Source organism: Bombina bombina, chromosome 7, assembly GCF_027579735.1.
Source record: "Bombina bombina isolate aBomBom1 chromosome 7, aBomBom1.pri, whole genome shotgun sequence".
NCBI classification, from domain to species: domain Eukaryota; kingdom Metazoa; phylum Chordata; class Amphibia; order Anura; family Bombinatoridae; genus Bombina; species Bombina bombina.
In genome coordinates, this window is record NC_069505.1 from 593,076,396 (window position 1) to 593,100,461 (window position 24,066).

At 39.7% G+C, this 24,066-nt stretch overlaps 1 protein-coding gene across 1 annotated transcript in view; it reads right to left on the minus strand.

The window, feature by feature from the left end:
* LOC128667164 (zinc finger protein 665) overlaps positions 1–24,066 on the minus strand; it is a 66,299-nt gene that overhangs the window by 10,118 nt on the left and 32,115 nt on the right. Inside the window, exons 4-5 of the mRNA XM_053722097.1 lie at positions 12,452–12,542; positions 8,147–8,257 (exon numbers count right to left, since the gene is read on the minus strand). Coding sequence (XP_053578072.1) covers positions 8,147–8,257; positions 12,452–12,542 — 202 coding nt within the window. The remainder of the gene's footprint in view (positions 1–8,146; positions 8,258–12,451; positions 12,543–24,066) is intronic.

The following is a 24,066-nucleotide window of genomic DNA, read 5'->3' on the forward strand; positions in this document are numbered from 1 at the left end:
CTGCAGACTGCCCCTTATCTCAGTTATATTAATACACTTTTTACCTCTGTGATTACCTTGTATCTAAGACTCTGCAGACTGCCCCTTATCTCAGTTATATTAATATACTTTTTACCTCTGTGATTACCTTGTATCTAAGCCTCTGCAGACGGCTCATTATCTCAGTTATAATAATATACTTTTTACCTCTGTGATCACCCTGTATCTAAGCCTCTGCAGACTGCTCCTTATCTCAGTTATATTAATATACTTTTTACCTCTGTGATTACCTTGTATCTAAGCCTCTGCAGACTGCCCCTTATCGCAGTTATATTAATATACTTTTTACTTCTGTGATTACCTTGTATCTAAGCCTCTGCAGACTGCTCCTTATCTCAGTTATATCAATATACTTTTTACCTCTGTGATTACCTTGTATCTAAGCCTCTGCAGACTGCCCCTTATCTCAGTTATATTAATATACTTTTTACATCTGTGATTACCTTGTATCTAAGCCTCTGCAGACTGCTCCTTATCTCAGTTATATTAATATACTTTTTACCTCTGTGATTACCTTGTATCTAAGCCTCTGCAGACTGCCCCTTATCTCAGTTATATTAATATACTTTTTACCTCTGTGATTACCTTGTATCTAAGCCTCTGCAGACTGCTCCTTATCTCAGTTATATTAATATACTTTTTACCTCTGTGATTACCTTGTATCTAAACCTCTGCAGACTGCTCCTTATCTCAGTTATATCAATATACTTTTTACCTCTGTGATTACCTTGTAGCTAAGCCTCTGCAGACTGCCCCTTATCTCAGTTATATTAATATACTTTTTACCTCTGTGATTACCTTGTATCTAAGCCTCTGCAGACTGCTCCTTATCTCAGTTATATTAATATAATTTTTACCTCTGTGATTACCTTGTATCTAAACCTCTGCAGACTGCTCCTTATCTCAGTTATATTAATATACTTTTTACATCTGTGATTACCTTGTATCTAAGCCTCTGCAGACTGCTCCTTATCTCAGTTATATTAATATACTTTTTACCTCTGTGATTACCCTGTATCTAAGCCTCTGCAGACTGCCCCTTATCTCAGTTATATTAATATACTTTTTACCTCTGTGATTACCTTGTATCTAAGCCTCTGCAAACTGCCCCTTATCTCAGTTATATTAATATACTTTTTACCTCTGTGATTACCCTGTATCTAAGCCTCTGCAGACTGCTGCTTATCTCAGTTATATTAATATACTGTTTACCTCTGTGATTACCCTGTATCTAAGCCTCTGCAGACTGCCCCTTATCTCAGTTATATTAATATACTTTTTACCTCTGTGATTACCCTGTATCTAAGCCTCTGCAGACTGCTGCTTATCTCAGTTATATTAATATACTTTTTACCTCTGTGATTACCCTGTATCTAAGCCTCTGCAGACTGCCCCTTATCTCAGTTATATTAATATACTTTTTACCTCTGTGAGTACCTTGTATCTAAGCCTCTGCAGACTGCCCCTTATCTCAGTAATATTAATATACTTTTTACCTCTGTGAGTACCTTGTATCTAAACCTCTGCAGACTGCCCCTTATATCAGTTATATTAATATACTTTTTACCTCTGTGATTACCCTGTATCTAAGCCTCTGCAGACTGCTCCTTATCTCAGTTATATTAATATACTTTTTACCTCTGTGAGTACCTTGTATCTAAGCCTCTTCTGACAGCCCCTTATATCAGTTATATTAATATACTTTTTACCTCTGTGATTAACCTGTATCTAACCCTCTGCAGACTGCTCCTTATCTCAGTTTTTTATACACTTTTTACCTCTGTGATTACCTTGTATCTAAGCATCTGCAGACTGCTCCTTATCTCAGTTATATTAATATACTTTTTACCTCTGTGATTACTTTGTATCTAAGCCTCTTCTGACAGCCCCCTGATCACATGACTTTTTATTTATTATCTATTGACTTAGCCAATTAGTGGTGTGTTGTGACGACTATTAAATAACTCCATGGGCGTGAGCACAATGTTATCTATACGGCACACATGAACTAGCAGTCTCCTGTTGTGAAAAGCTAATAAAAAAGCATGTGATAAGAGGCTGTCTGTAGTGACTTAAAAACAGGCAGAAATGTAGAGGTTTAAAGGTTATAAAAGTACCGTATATCAATATTGCAATGTTGCTTTTGCAAAGTTGGGGAATGGGTAGTAAAGGCGTAATCTATCTTTTTTTAACAATAACAATTTTAGTGTTGACTGTCCCTTTAAGAACCTGTTCCTAAAATGTAGAAAGTGTAAAGGTTTTGTATTATAGACAAGTTAGAGAACCTGTTGCTACCATTTCAGAATCTCACCACTGTTTGTATATAGGAATGTAAAAGCAATTGCCTAAGGAAAAAAAATGCATTCGCACAAGCTCTAATACTTTAAGATGACAGACTTTTTAGCTCAGTGATCGTTGCCTATTTATTCTACAAGAAAATAAAATCTATCCGCATTCCATATTTCATAAAGATTCGTACATTGGTTTTTGCTGTAGATTAGTCAAATTATTTCCCTTTCTCTTAATACTGAAAAGTACTAAGCTAACTCATTCACTCAAAGAATATGCTACAAATTTACATCTTATTTACAATTTGCAGCACTAAAGTGTGACAACAAAACTGCCCAATTCCAAAGCAATTAAACACTCAGTTTTTATATAAATTTTTTAGTTATGTATAGTTTAACACCTTTGCAATATATTTTCATTATTTATGTTGTCCGCTTTTCATGTAATTTATTTCTGAAAATTTAGCAATTTCTAATCCTCAGAACTTAAAATGCATCTGCTGACTTATTGAGGTTAGCCGTGCTACATATCTGAACTGAATTGGCTTTATGAGATAACTGCATAACAATTCATAAATATTAACATTGTCCGTGGTTATCTTTGTTGTCTGCAAACTGAAGCCCAGGCTCCTCCAAATAAGGCAAACGGTGGGAGTAGTTTTGCTATTTGAAAAAGAATTGCAGTAAAAATGATGTCAATTTGTTTTAAAAGCATTTAGATTTGGCCGATATGTTATTCTAGAGCAACACAACATGTAATTAAAAGGTGTTTACTGTCCCTTTAAATTTACCCAACAAAAAAAATGCTAAAGAGAGGAGACTAAAATCTATGAAAGGCATCTTATGACATTGAGTTTACCAAGAGCAAAGCAACTACCAAAGAGATAAACAAAAGTGTATAGAAGAAGAAAGGTGCTGAGCTAAAAGACGCACCCCTCAATCTCTCCTGGAGGCTAAGTCTGATTTAAAACGACCTGTGGGTGGAGTCACAAGTGTTTTGTGGGTGCAGCCACAACAGTTAGGATGGAGTCACAGCATTTACTGGATGGGATAACTGAACAAAAACTCTGGCTCCTAGATGTCAAATACATTGGATAAGCCTTAATCTATGTACCTATCCGCCTTTAAAGACACCATGGATTGCAGTACTTAATATACAAAGAAAAGGGCTCATAATAAATAGACATCAAATTGATTATTTTACTTTGTTTCATTTAAAAAGAAGCATTTTAAAACAAATCACAATTTTGGGGAAAAAAACAGATGTTCCTGGGCTGGAACAAAATTGCTAATGTAGGTATATCACTTCCTAAAAATAGATATGAGAGATGTCTATATCAGCTAGAAATCAATCTCACTGCCTAGTTGTGCACAAACACACACTTCCTGTCGGCTTCAACATAAACTTTCATTCAAAAAGATGTTAAAGTATTTAAATAATGTGTTTGTTTTGTTTAATCTGTTCTATGCATCTGTATTTATTTTACGTATTTCATTATGTATCTATACTCGTATATCCAGCGCTACGGAATTGCTTTACATACAAATGATAATGATGACATAAAAGGTAACAATTTAATGTAATTATTTTTCCCCTCTTTAAAGTGTTCTTCATGATCCATTTTACCTGTTGGGGTACATTAAATTATTTACAAATAAGTCCTTTACTTTTATTTCCTCATTTGAAATAGCTGCATTTGCCCCATTATACCAAGAATTTTAATACTTAAGTACTGGTTATATACAAAAAAAAACTATGTAAACAAGAAGCTTTAGACAAAATAATGCTCCCATTGGGAGATGTGACAGAGAGGTACTAAAATATTATTTTATTAAAATTTTCCTCAGCTTTGAATAAAGAGTGAGAAATTAGATTAGAAGGATTTTGTGTAAATAATTAAACAGATAAGATAACAAAGCCTGCTCAGTCTACAAGCTCAGTCCACTGTATTGGGCTGTGGTTTCAATTAGTAGAAACAGCTATTTCATATACAAAAAAACATAAGGGTTGTTTTGCTTCGTTCTCTTGGTATCCTTTGTTGAAGAAGCAGCAAAGCGCTACTGGGAGCTAGTTACTGCATTGGATACCAAGCAAACAAAACATTAGATAATAGAAGTAAATTGGAAAGTTGTTTCAAAATGGCATGATCTGTCAGTATATGAAAGAAAAAACGTTTGGGTTTCATATTCCTTTAAGTAGAAACCCATTTTGCAGTACACTGTCCCTTTAATAATATAATATTTCTAAGTCGTATGACCTTGTAAAACCTACAATAAATGCTTAAATAGTAGATCAGATGTAAAAAATTGTATGCATTAGATGATAAACGCTGTAAGCAGACAGCCAATAGAGAGGAGTTGTGCACAAGCGTTCATTTGCCTTTAGTGTCAGTAGCAGTTTAAAGGCCCATTTAATGAAATAATACATAGCATGATTAACTGATTAACTCTTTGAGTGCTAAGCACTTTCCCACCTGGGTGCTAAGCTTTTTTAAGTTTTTTTTTTTTTTTTTGAAAAACAATTTTTAAGTTTTTTTTTTCTTTTCAGATCAACTTACACTGTTGGAAAGTTTAGGCGATTACCTTTCCAACGGTGGGTCTTGGGGGTCTGTAGCTGCTTAGATGCCTGAGATACAGGCGTCTAAGCAGCATGCCCCCTGCTCCTATACTTAACATTGTTAAGTATAAATAAAGTTGAGCTGTGACGTCACCGCGCATAACGTGAAGCCCCGGCGTAGGAGCGGGTGGGAGCCCCCAGATCTCCCTCAAGGTGGGAGAGTGCTAGCAACGGCTCTGAGTCTTCGTTAGCACCAGAGTGGGAAACTCTGCGACGGCTCAGAGCCGTTGTTGGCACTCAAGGGGTTAAAGGGACAGACTAGTCAAAAATAAACTTTCATTATTCAGATAGGACATGTCATTTGAAACAACTTACAATTTACTTTTTACTTTTTTTCCAATTTACTTTTATCATCAAATTAGCTTTGTTCTCTTGGTATTCTTTGTTGAAAGCTAAACCTAAATTTCTAAGCCCCTGAAGGCCGCCTTTTATCTCAGTGCATTTTGACAGCTTTTCCCAGCTAGAGGATGTTAGTTCATGTGTGTCATATACACATCATTATGCTCACTCCCGTGGAGTTATTTACGAGTCAGCACTGATTGGTTAAAATGCATTTTTTTTTTAAAGAACTAAGATAAGGGGGCAGTCTGCAGAAGCTTAGATACATGGTAATCACAGAGGTAAAAAGTGTATTAATATAACTGAGATAAGGGGCAGTCTGCAGAGGCTTAGATACAAGGTAATCACAAAGGTAAAAAGTATATTAATATAACTGAGATAAGGAGCAGTTTGCAGAGGCTTAGATACAGGGTATTCGAAGAGGTAAAAAGCATATTAATATAACTGTGATAAGGAGCAGTCTGCAGAGGCTTAGATACAAGGTAATCACAGAGGAAAAAGGTATATTATTATAACTGAGATAAGGAGCAGTCTGCAGAGGGTTAGATACAAGGTAATCACAGAGGTAAAAAGTATATTAATATAACTGAGATAAGGAGCAGTCTGCAGAGGTTTAGATACAGGGTAATCACAGAGGTAAAAAGTATATTAATATAACTGAGATAAGGAGCAGTCTGCAGAGGGTTAGATACAAGGTAATCACAGGTAAAAAGTATATTAATATAACTGAGATAAGGAGCAGTCTGCAGAGGGTTAGATACAAGGTAATCACAGGTAAAAAGTATATTAATATAACAGATAAGGAGCAGTCTGCAGGGGCTTAGATACAAGGTAATCACAGAGGTAAAAAGTTTATTAATATAACTGAGATAAGGAGCAGTCTGCAGAGGCTTGTATACAAGGTAATTACAGAGGTAAAAGTATATTAATATAACTGAGATAAGGAGCAGTCTGGAGAGGCTCATATACAGGGTAATCACAGAGGTAAAAGTATATTAATATAACTGAGATAAGGAGCAGTTTGCAGAGGGTTAGATACAAGGTAATCACAGAGGTAAAAAGTATATTAATATAACTGTGCTGGTTCTGCAAAACTGGGGAATGGGTAATAGAGGCATTATCTATCTTTTTAAACAATAACAATTCTAGAGTAGACTGTCCCTTTAATTGCTGCTGTATCATGTTAGAATTAAATGTCACTTAGAAGCAAGTAGCAGGACAATAGGTCCCTATGTAACAAACAGCTGATGGGACACCCCTTCAAATGGGCTTGGCCCTAAAAAACCTATACACCCCTGGGGTATACTGTAAAATGTTCTCTATCTATTGGAATTAATTACATTGTTTACAAATAACTTCTTTACTTTTATTTTGTCATTTGAATATCTGATTTAGACTGTTAAATCCCCACCTATTCTGAAAATTTTAGTACAGCAGTATTGGTTATAGAAAAGCTTTGTAAACAAAAAGCAGCAGCATAAATCACATTTCTGGTTGTGGGAGAAAGAGGTACTAAAATATTAATTTTCAGTTGCTCTCTCTATTTATTGGACTTTGTGTAAGATTGGGAGGCCTTTATGTTTAGACAGAAAGGTAAGAGATAAAGAGCAAAACCTGCTATTTGACATACTACAATAAACCTAAAGGAACAATTTCCCCTACAGTTTATACTCTGCAACCTGTCATTGGAAACACATTACGGGGTAAAGAGTTTTACTGTGTAATGATAATGTTATTCTGATGTGTAGTAAGGAATAGGCAAGTTGTAGTTTCTAAATATTATTCAGTGCATAGATCCCATGACCATTAAAAATTGTCTTTTCAATAGACCAATAAAAAAATGCACTCTACAATAAAATAATTAAGGGGATAGGAAAGTCAAAATTACATTTGCATGAATAGGATAGAGCATGTCATTTTAAGACAATTCTATTCACTTCTATTTTCAAATGTGTTGTTCTCTTGGTATCCATTGTTGAAAAATAATACGCACATATCATGCACTAGTGGGAGCTAGCTGCTGATTGGTGTCTGCACACATTTGTCTCTTCTGATTGGCTAACTAGATTTGGCAATCACCATCTAGCTCCCACTAGTGTAGGATATGTGCGTATTCTTTTTTTACAGAAAGAACAAAGGACATCTGAAAATAGAAGTGAATGTAAAAGTGTCTTAAACTGACCTGCTCTATCTGAATTATGAAGTTTAATTTTGACTTTTCTATCCCTTTAAATCTCCCTTTTTATGTGTTTGTTTTATGTAAGGGGAGGAGCCAATTCGGCAATACATGACTGTAGCTAACACAAGATGGCTGACGGCTACAAACGCACAAGAAGGTGCAGTGAGAAAAGTAAGTGATGTGCTTGTTTTATGTAAGGGGAGGAGCCAATTCGCAATACATGACTGTAGCTAACACAAGATGGCTGACGGCTACAAATGCACAAGAAGGTGCAGTGAGAAAAGTAAGTGATGTGTTTGTTTTATGTAAGGGGAGGAGCCAATTCGCAATACATGACTGTAGCTAACACAAGATGGCTGACGGCTACAAATGCACAAGAAGTTGCAGTAAGAAAAGTAAGTGATGTGTTTGTTTTATGTAAGGGGAGGAGCCAATTCGCAATACATGACTGTAGCTAACACAAGATGGATGACGGCTACAAATGCACAAGAAGGTGCAGTGAGAAAAGTAAGTGATGTGCTTGTTTTATGTAAGGGGAGGAGCCAATTCGCAATACATGACTGTAGCTAACACAAGATGGCTGACGGCTACAAATGCACAAGAAGGTGCAGTAAGAAAAGTAAGTGAAGGTAAAATGTGTTATATGCTCATGCTGAGATGGTACAATCGTACAGCACAAATTACCTGGAGTTAGGACTTCAAGAGCAGCCTTTTCCTGGTTCTCCTGACGTACAGACAAAGATGAATTCTCTTGCTTCACGTTCACCACAGCTTTGCCGTTCAGAGCAACGCAGTCTGCAAAGGATAAAGAGCATTGCATTGCGTTTACACACAGCTAAGTACAACCAGGCTTGGTCTAATACGTTCAAATCCGTACACAGCTTGCCGTCTGTTGTTTTATATATGTGCAATAGACATGGAAAGAGAAAGATAGATAGATACAAACAGACATATGATAGATAGATACAGACAGAGATATGATAGATATAGACAGACAGACATATGATAGATATAGAGACAGACAGACATATGATAGATAGATGATACATAGATACAAACAGACATATGATAGATAGATTAAACACAAAGTAGAATGTCGCAGAAGACTTGCGAATATCTACTATAAAGTATGCACATGGAAGCACTAAGGGCCCAGACTAATGGGCGGTGTGAAAGGTGCTAGATATTAAAATATAACTTTTATTACCAAATTGAACTATAAATAAGGGTGACAAACAATTAAAAACGTCACAGACCCTCAGATAAGTACTATAGACTGTGTGTGTATCCTATGGGGAAATTAATCTTATATCTCAGACTTTTCGCGGTTGAATAAATCGGTCCCCACGCTGTCAAATGCTATTAAGAGATATTGTATATTGTAGTATGAATGAACAATTAAAATGTCACTATAATATGTTCACTCTATATGATTTCTATATACAATATCCATAGCTCTGTCAGTATAAGATTGCACCTAAACCTGTGCTAAATCAAGACCGATAATAATGTGTTGTGTGTCCTCTAATTTTATTCAGAACAGATTATACCAGTTAAATTCTGGTCATGTACAACAGGCTTGTTTCAATGATCTATACATTCCTAGATCAAATTCGTATTATGATAATATAAATACTCCCGTAGTGTACACAGCCTTAAAATGACTTTAGGCAACCACTTAAATCAGTATTATAATATATATGTTTTGGATTACATAACTACTAGATGAAGTAACTATAAATGTGCTTTTCAAATACAGGTTGTAAAACCTAAAGTAAATTCTGTAAGTTATGTTGCAATTTACTGAACTGTAGTATAATTGGCTATTCAGTTTAAATTATATTTGCTATACGAGTTCATATATACACTACTAACCCTATATAAAATATTATTATCCAATATTGGCTAATCGTTTTAGCCCTGGGAATAACTTCTGTGTTCAACAATATACAGGGTGGGGTTGTAATAGCAGGGTATACGGTCAGCAAATGTAAATATGAATAAACCAAATCACTGTGTGTTGGCTCGGTGGTAAGAAAGTAACAATTCAACTTTATTTAACCTTAGAATAACTTTCAGCAAGCACCTAAGTCAGTGTTGTAATATATATGTTTGATCACACAACTCCACGATGAAGTCACTATAAATGTGCTTTTTAAATAAAGGTTGTGTAGCCTATAGTATATTTTGTGAGTTATGTTGCAATTTTACTTAGTAGTATAATAGGCTATTCAGTTTGTTTGCTTTACGAGTTCACATGTACAGTACTAACCCTGAATAAAATATAATTATCCAGCAGTGGCTAATAGTTTTAGCCCTAGATATAACTTCTGTGTTCTGCAATATACAGGGATTGTTACAGCAGGGTATATGGTCAGTAAATGTAAATATGAATAAACCAAATCAATGTGTGTTGGTTCGAAGGTAAAAAAGTAACAATTCCGGTTTGCTTAATCCCATTAGTTATAAGTAGAAAAACGCTCCCTATATTTCATAGCAAGGGCAATACTAGAAAGGCTTTTGTAATGTGCAGGATGCAGTTGTGAAACATGTAGAGAGAATGATATATCCTCTATATACCTTTGCCTAAGTTTATAATGACAAACATAACGTTAGAGATTAGTAGTTATGTGATCCAAAACGTATATATTATAATACTGATGTAAGTGGTTGCCTAAAGTCATTTTAAGGCTGTGTACACTACGGGAGTATTTATATTATCATAATACGAATTTGATCTAGGAATGTATAGATCATTGAAACAAGCCTGTTGTACATGACCAGAATTTATCTGGTACAGTCTGTTCTGAATAAAATTAGAGGACACACAACACATTATTATCGGTCTTGATTTAGCACAGATTTAGGTGCAATCTTATACTGACAGAGCTATGGATATTGTATATAGAAATCATATAGAGTGAACATATTATAGTGACATTTTAATTGTTCATTCATACTACAATATACAATATCTCTTAATAGCATTTGACAGCGTGTGGACCGATTTATTCAACCACAAAAAGTCTGAGATATAAGATTAATTTCCCCATAGGATATACACACAGTCTATAGTACTTATTATATAAATAATATCTAGCACCTTTCACACCGCCCATTAGTCTGGGCCCTGAGTGCTTCCATGTGCATACTTTATAGTAGATATTCTGCGACATTCTACCTTGTGTTTAATGTTAACTTTATGCATTAGCACCATTCCCTTTGGTACATACCAGTGATAAGTGGAGATACCGTAAAATATTTGTCCATTTAAAATAAAAGGGAAAAGCCCTTGTGGTGCCATTGTTCTTGTGTTGTAACATATGATAGATAGATACAGACAGACAGACAGAGATATGATAGATAGATGCAGGCAGATAGAGGTAGACATGATCAATAGATAGATACAGACAGAGATATGATAGATAGATAGATAGATAGATAGATAGATAGATAGATAGATAGATAGATAGATACAGACAGAGATATGATAGATAGATGATAGATAGATACATAGAAAGATAGATACAGACATATGATAGATAGATACAGACAGAGATATGATAGATAGATAGATAGATAGATAGATAGATAGATCTATAGATATATGATAGATAGATAGACGTAGGCAGATAGAGATAGACATATGACAGATAAATAGATAGATACAGACAGAGACATGATAGATAGATAGATAGATAGATAGATAGATAGATAGATAATAAATATATATACATATTAGATAGATAGATATTAGATAGATGATAAATATAGATATTAGATATTTCATGGGTCATTGAGTAGCACACTTCCCCACAGAAAACCTGAACTACCAGTTATATCTATCTCTATCTGTCTATATCTATCTATGTCTATATCTATCTACCTATGTCAATATCTATCTGTCTATAACTATATCTAGCTATCTCTATCTGTCTATATCTATCTGTCTATAACTATCTATCTATATATCTATCTATCTCTCTCTATCAGTATCTCTCTCTCTCTCTATCTATCTATATATATATATATATATATATATATATATACACACATCTCTATATCTATCTCTGTCTATATCTGTCTCTGTCTATATTTATCTGTCTCTGTCTATATTTATCTGTCTCTGTCTATATTTATCTGTCTCTGTCTATATTTATCTGTCTCTGTCTATATTTATCTGTCTCTGTCTATATTTATCTGTCTCTGTTTATATTTATCTGTCTCTGTTTATATTTATCTGTCTCTGTTTATATTTATCTGTCTCTGTCTATATTTATCTGTCTCTGTCTATATTTATCTGTCTCTGTTTATATTTATCTGTCTCTGTTTATATTTATCTGTCTCTGTTTATATTTATCTGTCTCTGTCTATATTTATCTGTCTCTGTTTATATTTATCTGTCTCTGTTTATATTTATCTGTCTCTGTTTATATTTATCTGTCTCTGTCTATATCTATCTATCTATCTGGCCTATAAGGTGTGAAGGGGCGTGAGGGTAGAACTGAGAAACAAACTGAACCTTAGCTGTGTCAAGACACAAAATAATGAAACAGCAAGTCACTGAGTACCCCTTGCCAATGCACCCGGAACCCCAGCGGTACGCGCACCACAGGTTAAGAAACAAGAAGTTCCAGCATTTGGCCAAATGGCAATAGGACCAGGACCGCATCAAGGTCTCTTCCTCCTCGGGTCCCTAACCTGCAGCCAAACATGTTCTCAACCAGAAAAACGGATACCCAAACAAGGGTGACACAGGCTTTTGTCATTTTCCTAGACACTTAAATGCAGGAATAGACCGCCCAATAACGTCATAAGAAAGAAATAACATCTGATGGGCAGAAATGTAAAAAACTAAATGTAAAAATAAGAAATCTAAATGTGAACAATGCACAAAAATACTTCCAGGGGTAATCGCCTATAATTTAACTTTCTTGCTGTAAAACATAAAACAGTTTTCAATACAATTCTGATTTTCACATTTCTTACCCACTGAGCTGAAAACTTGATAGCTCTCCATACTGGCGTCTTTGTGAGGTTCCTTCTGTTCTTCTAAATATTTCAGCTCCTTTATAAACATCTAGATATAAAGAAAGAAAACGGGAATTACAAAATGTATCATCTAACTCAGAGACATCCAAACTGCTCAAAATTAGAGGCCACTGTCACATTTTCTTTTATTGCCACAGGACTGTTTATAAATAGCTTTAAGTAAAATAAAAATAATATTAGGTAAAATACATAAAAATCTGTATATGCAAACATTAAATACGCAATTTGTAGAAAGAAATGTATCATTGTTTATGCTGGAGAACAGTTAACCCCTTCACGACGATAGGACGCTCCATGCCTTTAACGCCGTTAGGACGGCAAGGAACGTTCTACCACATACGGCGTCCTGCAGCGTACGCAGTCTCCTATGATCTGATCCTGGCCTTGAAATCATGTCATTACACTGACGATTGCGTGATTTCATTTTTACTATGCAAACACTGTTATACCGGCAAGAAGGGGTTAAGATCTTGCAAGCGTAACTGCAGGGGTCATACATTTAGTGCACAATTTTAAGGAAAAAGTGGGCCAGTTAGAAATCTATCGGTGGGGATAAATTATAGAACAGGGCAAGACTAATGTGATCTAAAGGTTCCAAATTTAGAATCAGTCATCAGAGCTAGAAAATGAACCAGAGAATGTGATATATTATTTCACACATAATAGAAATACTTTGTCCTCAAAGTCTCGAGTTACAGTACAGGGTCTGATCCTCCCCCACGCTGTACAATACAGGGTGCAATGTCCCCTACACTGTAAAATAGAGGCTTTGAAGTCCCTCACACAGTACAATACAAGATCTGATCTCCCTACACTGTATAATAGAGAGTCTCATGTCCCTCACATTGTACAATACAGGGTCTGATGTCATTTACATTTGTACAATACAGGGTCTGATGTCACACTGCACAATACAGGGTCTGATGTCACTCACACTGCACAATACAGGGTCTGATGTCACTCACACTGCACAATACAGGGTCTGATGTCACTCACACTGTACAATACAGAGTCAGATCTCCTCTAACACTGTACAACACAGGGTCTGATGTCACTCACACTGTACAATACAGGGTCTGATCTCCTCTCACACTGTACAATACAGGGTCTGATCTCCTCTCACACTGTACAATACAGGGTCTGATCTCCCTCACACTGTACAATACAGGATCTAATCTCTCTCACACTGTAGAATACAGGGTCTGATCTCCCTCACACTGTACAATACAGGGTCTGATCTCCCTCACACTGTACAATACAGGGTCTGATCTACCTCACACTGTACAATACAGGGTCTGATCTCCCTCACACTGTACAATACAGGGTCTGATCTCCCTCACACTGTACAATACAGGGTCTGATCTCCCTCACACTGTACAATACAGGGTCTGATCTACCTCACACTGTACAATACAGGGTCTGATCTACCTCACACTGTACAATACAGGGTCTGATCTCCCTCACACTGTACAATACAGGATCTGATCTCTCTCACACTGTACAATACAGGGTCTGATCTCCCTCACACTGTACAATACAGGGTCTGATCTCCTCTCACACTGTACAATACAGGGTCTGATCTCCCTCACACTGTACAATACAGGGTCTGATCTCCCTCACACTGTACAATACAGGATCTGATCTCCCTCACACTGTACAATACAGAGTCTGATCTCTCTCACACTGTACAATACAGGGTCTGATCTCCCCTCACGCTGTACAATACAGGGTCTGATCTCCCTCACACTGTACAATACAGGGTCTGATCTCCCTCACACTGTACAATACAGGATCTGATCTCCCTCACACTGTACAATACAGGGTCTGATCTCCTCTCACACTGTACAATACAGGGTCTGATCTCCCTCACACTGTACAATACAGGATCTAATCTCTCTCACACTGTAGAATACAGGGTCTGATCTCCCTCACACTGTACAATACAGGGTCTGATCTCCCTCACACTGTACAATACAGGGTCTGATCTACCTCACACTGTACAATACAGGGTCTGATCTCCCTCACACTGTACAATACAGGATCTGATCTCCCTCACACTGTACAATACAGGATCTGATCTCCCCTCACACTGTACAATACAGAGTCTGATCTACCTCACACTGTAAAATACAGGATCTGATCTCTCTCACACTGTACAATACAGGGTCTGATCTACCTCACACTGTACAATACAGGGTCTGATCTACCTCACACTGTACAATACAGGGTCTGATCTACCTCACACTGTAAAATACAGGATCTGATCTCTCTCACACTGTACAATACAGGGTCTGATCTCTCTCACACTGTACAATACAGGGTCTGATCTCTCTCACACTGTACAATACAGGGTCTGATCTCCTCTCACACTGTACAATACAGGGTCTGATCTCCTCTCACACTGTACAATACAGGGTCTGATCTCCTCTCACACTGTACAATACAGGGTCTGATCTCTCTCACACTGTACAATACAGGGTCTGATCTCCCTCACACTGTACAATACAGGGTCTGATCTCCCTTACACTGTACAATACAGAGTCTGACTTACCTCACACTGTACAATACAGGGTCTGATCTCCCTCACACTGTACAATACAGGATCTGATCTCTCTCACACTGTACAATACAGGGTCTGATCTCTCTCACACTGTACAATACAGGGTCTGATCTCCCACACACAGTACAATACAGGGTCTGATCTCCCACACACAGTACAATACAGGGTCTGATCTCCCTCACTCTATACAATACAGGGTCTGATCTCTCTCACACTGTACAATACAGGGTCTGATCTCCTCTCACACTGTACAATACAGGGTCTGATCTCTCTCACACTGTACAATACAGAGTCTGATCTCTCTCACACTGTACAATACAGAGTCTGACCTCCCTCACACTGTACAATACAGAGTCTGACCTCCCTCACACTGTACAATACAGGGTCTGATCTCTCTCACACTGTACAATACAGGGTCTGATCTCTCTCACACTGTACAATACAGGGTCTGATCTCCTCTCACACTGTACAATACAGGGTCTGATCTCTCTCACACTGTACAATACAGAGTCTGATCTCTCTCACACTGTACAATACAGAGTCTGATCTCCCTCACACTGTACAATACAGAGTCTGACCTCCCTCACACTGTACAATACAGGATCTGATCTCTCTCACACTGTACAATACAGGGTCTGATCTCCCTCACACTGTACAATACAGGGTCTGATCTCCCCTCACACTGTACAATACAGAGTCTGATCTCTCTCACACTGTACAATACAGAGTCTGATCTCTCTCACACTGTACAATACAGGATCTGATCTCTCTCACACTGTACAATACAGAGTCTGATCTCCCTCACACTGTACAATACAGGGTCTGATCTCTCTCAAACTATACAATACAGGGTCTGATCTCCCTCACACTGTACAATACAGAGTCTGATCTCTCTCACACTGTACAATACAGAGTCTGATCTCTCTCACACTGTACAATACAGAGTCTGACCTCCCTCACACTGTACAATACAGGATCTGATCTCTCTCACACTGTACAATACAGGATCTGATCTCTCTCACACTGTACAATACAGGGTCTGATCTACCTCACACTGTACAATACAGAGTCTGACCTCCCTCACACTGTACAATACAGGATCTGATCTCTCTCACACTGTACAATACATAGTCTGATCTCTCTCACACTGTACAATACATAGTCTGATCTCTCTCACACTGTACAATACAGAGTCTGACCTCCCTCACACTGTACAATACAGGATCTGATCTCTCTCACACTGTACAATACAGGGTCTGATCTCTCTCACACTGTACAATACATAGTCTGATCTCTCTCACACTGTACAATACAGGGTCTGATTCTACCACACACTGTACAATACAGAGTCTGATCTCTCTCAAACTATACAATACAGGGTCTGATCTCTCTCACACTGTACAATACAGAGTCTGATCTCTCTCACACTGTACAATACAGAGTCTGATCTCTCTCAAACTATACAATACAGGGTCTGATCTCTCTCACACTGTACAATACAGAGTCTGATCTCTCTCACACTGTACAATACAGAGTCTGACCTCCCTCACACTGTACAATACAGGGTCTGATCTCCCTCACACTGTACAATACAGAGTCTGATCTCCCTCACACTGTACAATACAGGGTCTGATGTCACTCACACTGTACAATACAGGGTCTGATCTCCCTCACACTGTACAATACAGGGTCTGATGTCACTCACGCTGTACAATACAGGGTCTGATCTCCCCTCACGCTGTACAATACAGGGTCTGATCTCCCTCACACTGTACAATACAGAGTCTGATCACCCCTCACACTATACAATACAGGATCTGATCTCCCTCACACTGTACAATACAGGGTCTGTTCTCCCTCACACTGTACAATACAGGGTCTGATCTCCCTCACACTGTACAATACAGAGTCTGATCTCTCTCACACTGTACAATACAGGGTCTGATCTCCCTCACACTGTACAATACAGGGTCTGATCTCTCTCACACTGTACAATACAGGGTCTGATTCTACCACACACTGTACAATACAGGGTCTGATCTCCCTCACACTGTACAATACAGAGTCTGATCTCCTCTCACATTGTACAATACAGGGTCTGATGTCACTCACACTGTACAATACAGGGTCTGATGTCACTCACACTGTACAATACAGGGTCTGATGTCACTCACACTGTACAATACAGGGTCTGACGTCACTCACACTGTACAATACAGGGTCTGATCTCTCACACTGTACAATACAGGGTCTGATGTCACTCACACTACAATACAGGGTCTGATGTCACTCACACTGTACAATACAGGGTCTGATCTCTCACACTGTACAATACAGGGTCTGATCTCTCACACTGTACAATACAGGGTCTGATGTCACTCACACTGTACAATACAGGGTCTGATGTCACTCACACTACAATACAGGGTCTGATCTCTCACACTGTACAATACAGGGTCTGATCTCTCACACTGTACAATACAGGGTCTGATGTCACTCACACTACAATACAGGGTCTGATGTCACTCACACTACAATACAGGGTCTGCTCTCTCACACTGTACAATACAGGGTCTGATCTCTCACACTGTACAATACAGGGTCTGACGTCACTCACACTGTACAATACAGGGTCTGACGTCACTCACACTGTACAATACAGGGTCTGACGTTACTCACACTGTACAATACAGGGTCTGACGTCACTCACACTGTACAATACAGGGTCTGACGTCACTCACACTGTACAATACAGGGTCTGATGTCACTCACACTGTACAATACAGGGTCTGATCTCTCTCACACTGTACAATACAGGGTCTGATCTCCTCTCACACTGTACAATACAGGGTCTGATCTCCTCTCACACTGTACAATACAGAGTCTGATCTCTCTCACACTGTACAATACAGGGTCTGATCTCTCTCAAACTATACAATACAGGGTCTGATCTCTCTCACACTGTACAATACAGGGTCTGATCTCTCACACTGTACAATACAGGGTCTGATCTCTCACACTGTACAATACAGGGTCTGATGTCACTCACACTACAATACAGGGTCTGATGTCACTCACACTACAATACAGGGTCTGATCTCTCACACTGTACAATACAGGGTCTGATCTCTCACACTGTACAATACAGGGTCTGACGTCACTCACACTGTACAATACAGGGTCTGACGTCACTCACACTGTACAATACAGGGTCTGACGTCACTCACACTGTACAATACAGGGTCTGACGTCACTCACACTGTACAATACAGGGTCTGACGTCACTCACACTGTACAATACAGGGTCTGATGTCACTCACACTGTACAATACAGGGTCTGATCTCTCTCACACTGTACAATACAGGGTCTGATCTCCTCTCACACTGTACAATACAGGGTCTGATCTCCTCTCACACTGTACAATACAGGGTCTGATCTCCTCTCACACTGTACAATACAGGGTCTGATCTCTCTCACACTGTACAATACAGGGTCTGATCTCCCTCACACTGTACAATACAGGGTCTGATCTCCCTTACACTGTACAATACAGAGTCTGACTTACCTCACACTGTACAATACAGGGTCTGATCTCCCTCACACTGTACAATACAGGATCTGATCTCTCTCACACTGTACAATACAGGGTCTGATCTCTCTCACACTGTACAATACAGGGTCTGATCTCCCACACACAGTACAATACAGGGTCTGATCTCCCACACACAGTACAATACAGGGTCTGATCTCCCTCACTCTATACAATACAGGGTCTGATCTCTCTCACACTGTACAATACAGGGTCTGATCTCCTCTCACACTGTACAATACAGGGTCTGATCTCTCTCACACTGTACAATACAGAGTCTGATCTCTCTCACACTGTACAATACAGAGTCTGACCTCCCTCACACTGTACAATACAGAGTCTGACCTCCCTCACACTGTACAATACAGGGTCTGATCTCTCTCACACTGTACAATACAGGGTCTGATCTCTCTCACACTGTACAATACAGGGTCTGATCTCCTCTCACACTGTACAATACAGGGTCTGATCTCTCTCACACTGTACAATACAGAGTCTGATCTCTCTCACACTGTACAATACAGAGTCTGATCTCCCTCACACTGTACAATACAGAGTCTGACCTCCCTCACACTGTACAATACAGGATCTGATCTCTCTCACACTGTACAATACAGGGTCTGATCTCCCTCACACTGTACAATACAGGGTCTGATCTCCCCTCACACTGTACAATACAGAGTCTGATCTCTCTCACACTGTACAATACAGAGTCTGATCTCTCTCACACTGTACAATACAGGATCTGATCTCTCTCACACTGTACAATACAGAGTCTGATCTCCCTCACACTGTACAATACAGGGTCTGATCTCTCTCAAACTATACAATACAGGGTCTGATCTCCCTCACACTGTACAATACAGAGTCTGATCTCTCTCACACTGTACAATACAGAGTCTGATCTCTCTCACACTGTACAATACAGAGTCTGACCTCCCTCACACTGTACAATACAGGATCTGATCTCTCTCACACTGTACAATACAGGATCTGATCTCTCTCACACTGTACAATACAGGGTCTGATCTACCTCACACTGTACAATACAGAGTCTGACCTCCCTCACACTGTACAATACAGGATCTGATCTCTCTCACACTGTACAATACATAGTCTGATCTCTCTCACACTGTACAATACATAGTCTGATCTCTCTCACACTGTACAATACAGAGTCTGACCTCCCTCACACTGTACAATACAGGATCTGATCTCTCTCACACTGTACAATACAGGGTCTGATCTCTCTCACACTGTACAATACATAGTCTGATCTCTCTCACACTGTACAATACAGGGTCTGATTCTACCACACACTGTACAATACAGAGTCTGATCTCTCTCAAACTATACAATACAGGGTCTGATCTCTCTCACACTGTACAATACAGAGTCTGATCTCTCTCACACTGTACAATACAGAGTCTGATCTCTCTCAAACTATACAATACAGGGTCTGATCTCTCTCACACTGTACAATACAGAGTCTGATCTCTCTCACACTGTACAATACAGAGTCTGACCTCCCTCACACTGTACAATACAGGGTCTGATCTCCCTCACACTGTACAATACAGGGTCTGATCTCCCTCACACTGTACAATACAGGGTCTGATCTCACTCACACTGTACAATACAGGGTCTGATCTCCCTCACACTGTACAATACAGGGTCTGATGTCACTCACGCTGTACAATACAGGGTCTGATCTCCCCTCACGCTGTACAATACAGGGTCTGATCTCCCTCACACTGTACAATACAGAGTCTGATCACCCCTCACACTATACAATACAGGATCTGATCTCCCTCACACTGTACAATACAGGGTCTGTTCTCCCTCACACTGTACAATACAGGGTCTGATCTCCCTCACACTGTACAATACAGAGTCTGATCTCTCTCACACTGTACAATACAGGGTCTGATCTCCCTCACACTGTACAATACAGGGTCTGATCTCTCTCACACTGTACAATACAGGGTCTGATTCTACCACACACTGTACAATACAGGGTCTGATCTCCCTCACACTGTACAATACAGAGTCTGATCTCCTCTCACATTGTACAATACAGGGTCTGATGTCACTCACACTGTACAATACAGGGTCTGATCTCTCTCACACTGTACAATACAGGGTCTGATGTCACTCACACTGTACAATACAGGGTCTGATGTCACTCACACTGTACAATACAGGGTCTGATCTCTCACACTGTACAATACAGGGTCTGATGTCACTCACACTACAATACAGGGTCTGATGTCACTCACACTGTACAATACAGGGTCTGATCTCTCACACTGTACAATACAGGGTCTGATCTCTCACACTGTACAATACAGGGTCTGACGTCACTCACACAGTACAATACAGGGTCTGATGTCACTCACACTACAATACAGGGTCTGATCTCTCACACTGTACAATACAGGGTCTGATCTCTCACACTGTACAATACAGGGTCTGATGTCACTCACACTACAATACAGGGTCTGATGTCACTCACACTACAATACAGGGTCTGATCTCTCACACTGTACAATACAGGGTCTGATCTCTCACACTGTACAATACAGGGTCTGACGTCACTCACACTGTACAATACAGGGTCTGACGTCACTCACACTGTACAATACAGGGTCTGACGTCACTCACACTGTACAATACAGGGTCTGACGTCACTCACACTGTACAATACAGGGTCTGACGTCACTCACACTGTACAATACAGGGTCTGATGTCACTCACACTGTACAATACAGGGTCTGATCTCTCTCACACTGTACAATACAGGGTCTGATCTCCTCTCACACTGTACAATACAGGGTCTGATCTCCTCTCACACTGTACAATACAGAGTCTGATCTCTCTCACACTGTACAATACAGGGTCTGATCTCTCTCAAACTATACAATACAGGGTCTGATCTCTCTCACACTGTACAATACAGGGTCTGATCTCTCACACTGTACAATACAGGGTCTGATCTCTCACACTGTACAATACAGGGTCTGATGTCACTCACACTACAATACAGGGTCTGATGTCACTCACACTACAATACAGGGTCTGATCTCTCACACTGTACAATACAGGGTCTGATCTCTCACACTGTACAATACAGGGTCTGACGTCACTCACACTGTACAATACAGGGTCTGACGTCACTCACACTGTACAATACAGGGTCTGACGTCACTCACACTGTACAATACAGGGTCTGACGTCACTCACACTGTACAATACAGGGTCTGACGTCACTCACACTGTACAATACAGGGTCTGACGTCACTCACACTGTACAATACAGGGTCTGATCTCTCTCACACAGTACAATACAGGGTCTGACGTCACTCACACAGTACAATACAGGGTCTGACGTCACTCACACTGTACAATACAGGGTCTGACGTCACTCACACTGTACAATACAGGGTCTGATGTCACTCACACTGTACAACACAGGGTCTGATCTCTCTCACACTGTACAATACAGGGTCTGACGTCTCTCACACTGTACAATACAGGATCTGATCTCTCTCACACTGTACAATACAGGGTCTGACGTCACTCACACTGTACAATACAGGGTCTGATCTCCCCTCACACTGTACAATACAGGGTCTGATCTCTCTCACACTGTACAATACAAGGTCTGACGTCACTCACACTGTACAATACAGGATCTGACGTCACTCACACTGTACAATACAGGATCTGATCTCTCTCACACTGTACAATACAGGGTCTGATCTCCCTCACACTGTACAATACAGAGTCTGATCTCTCTCACACTGTACAATACAGGGTCTGATGTCACTCACGCTGTACAATACAGGGTCTGATCTCCCCTCACGCTGTACAATACAGGGTCTGATCTCCCTCACACTGTACAATACAGAGTCTGATCACCCCTCACACTATACAATACAGGATCTGATCTCCCTCACACTGTACAATACAGGGTCTGTTCTCCCTCACACTGTACAATACAGGGTCTGATCTCCCTCACACTGTACAATACAGAGTCTGATCTCTCTCACACTGTACAATACAGGGTCTGATCTCCCTCACACTGTACAATACAGGGTCTGATCTCTCTCACACTGTACAATACAGGGTCTGATTCTACCACACACTGTACAATACAGGGTCTGATCTCCCTCACACTGTACAATACAGAGTCTGATCTCCTCTCACATTGTACAATACAGGGTCTGATGTCACTCACACTGTACAATACAGGGTCTGATGTCACTCACACTGTACAATACAGGGTCTGATGTCACTCACACTGTACAATACAGGGTCTGATGTCACTCACACTGTACAATACAGGGTCTGATCTCTCACACTGTACAATACAGGGTCTGATGTCACTCACACTACAATACAGGGTCTGATGTCACTCACACTGTACAATACAGGGTCTGATCTCTCACACTGTACAATACAGGGTCTGATCTCTCACACTGTACAATACAGGGTCTGACGTCACTCACACAGTACAATACAGGGTCTGATGTCACTCACACTACAATACAGGGTCTGATCTCTCACACTGTACAATACAGGGTCTGATCTCTCACACTGTACAATACAGGGTCTGATGTCACTCACACTACAATACAGGGTCTGATGTCACTCACACTACAATACAGGGTCTGATCTCTCACACTGTACAATACAGGGTCTGATCTCTCACACTGTACAATACAGGGTCTGACGTCACTCACACTGTACAATACAGGGTCTGACGTCACTCACACTGTACAATACAGGGTCTGACGTCACTCACACTGTACAATACAGGGTCTGACGTCACTCACACTGTACAATACAGGGTCTGACGTCACTCACACTGTACAATACAGGGTCTGATGTCACTCACACTGTACAATACAGGGTCTGATCTCTCTCACACTGTACAATACAGGGTCTGATCTCCTCTCACACTGTACAATACAGGGTCTGATCTCCTCTCACACTGTACAATACAGAGTCTGATCTCTCTCACACTGTACAATACAGGGTCTGATCTCTCTCAAACTATACAATACAGGGTCTGATCTCTCTCACACTGTACAATACAGGGTCTGATCTCTCACACTGTACAATACAGGGTCTGATCTCTCACACTGTACAATACAGGGTCTGATGTCACTCACACTACAATACAGGGTCTGATGTCACTCACACTACAATACAGGGTCTGATCTCTCACACTGTACAATACAGGGTCTGATCTCTCACACTGTACAATACAGGGTCTGACGTCACTCACACTGTACAATACAGGGTCTGACGTCACTCACACTGTACAATACAGGGTCTGACGTCACTCACACTGTACAATACAGGGTCTGACGTCACTCACACTGTACAATACAGGG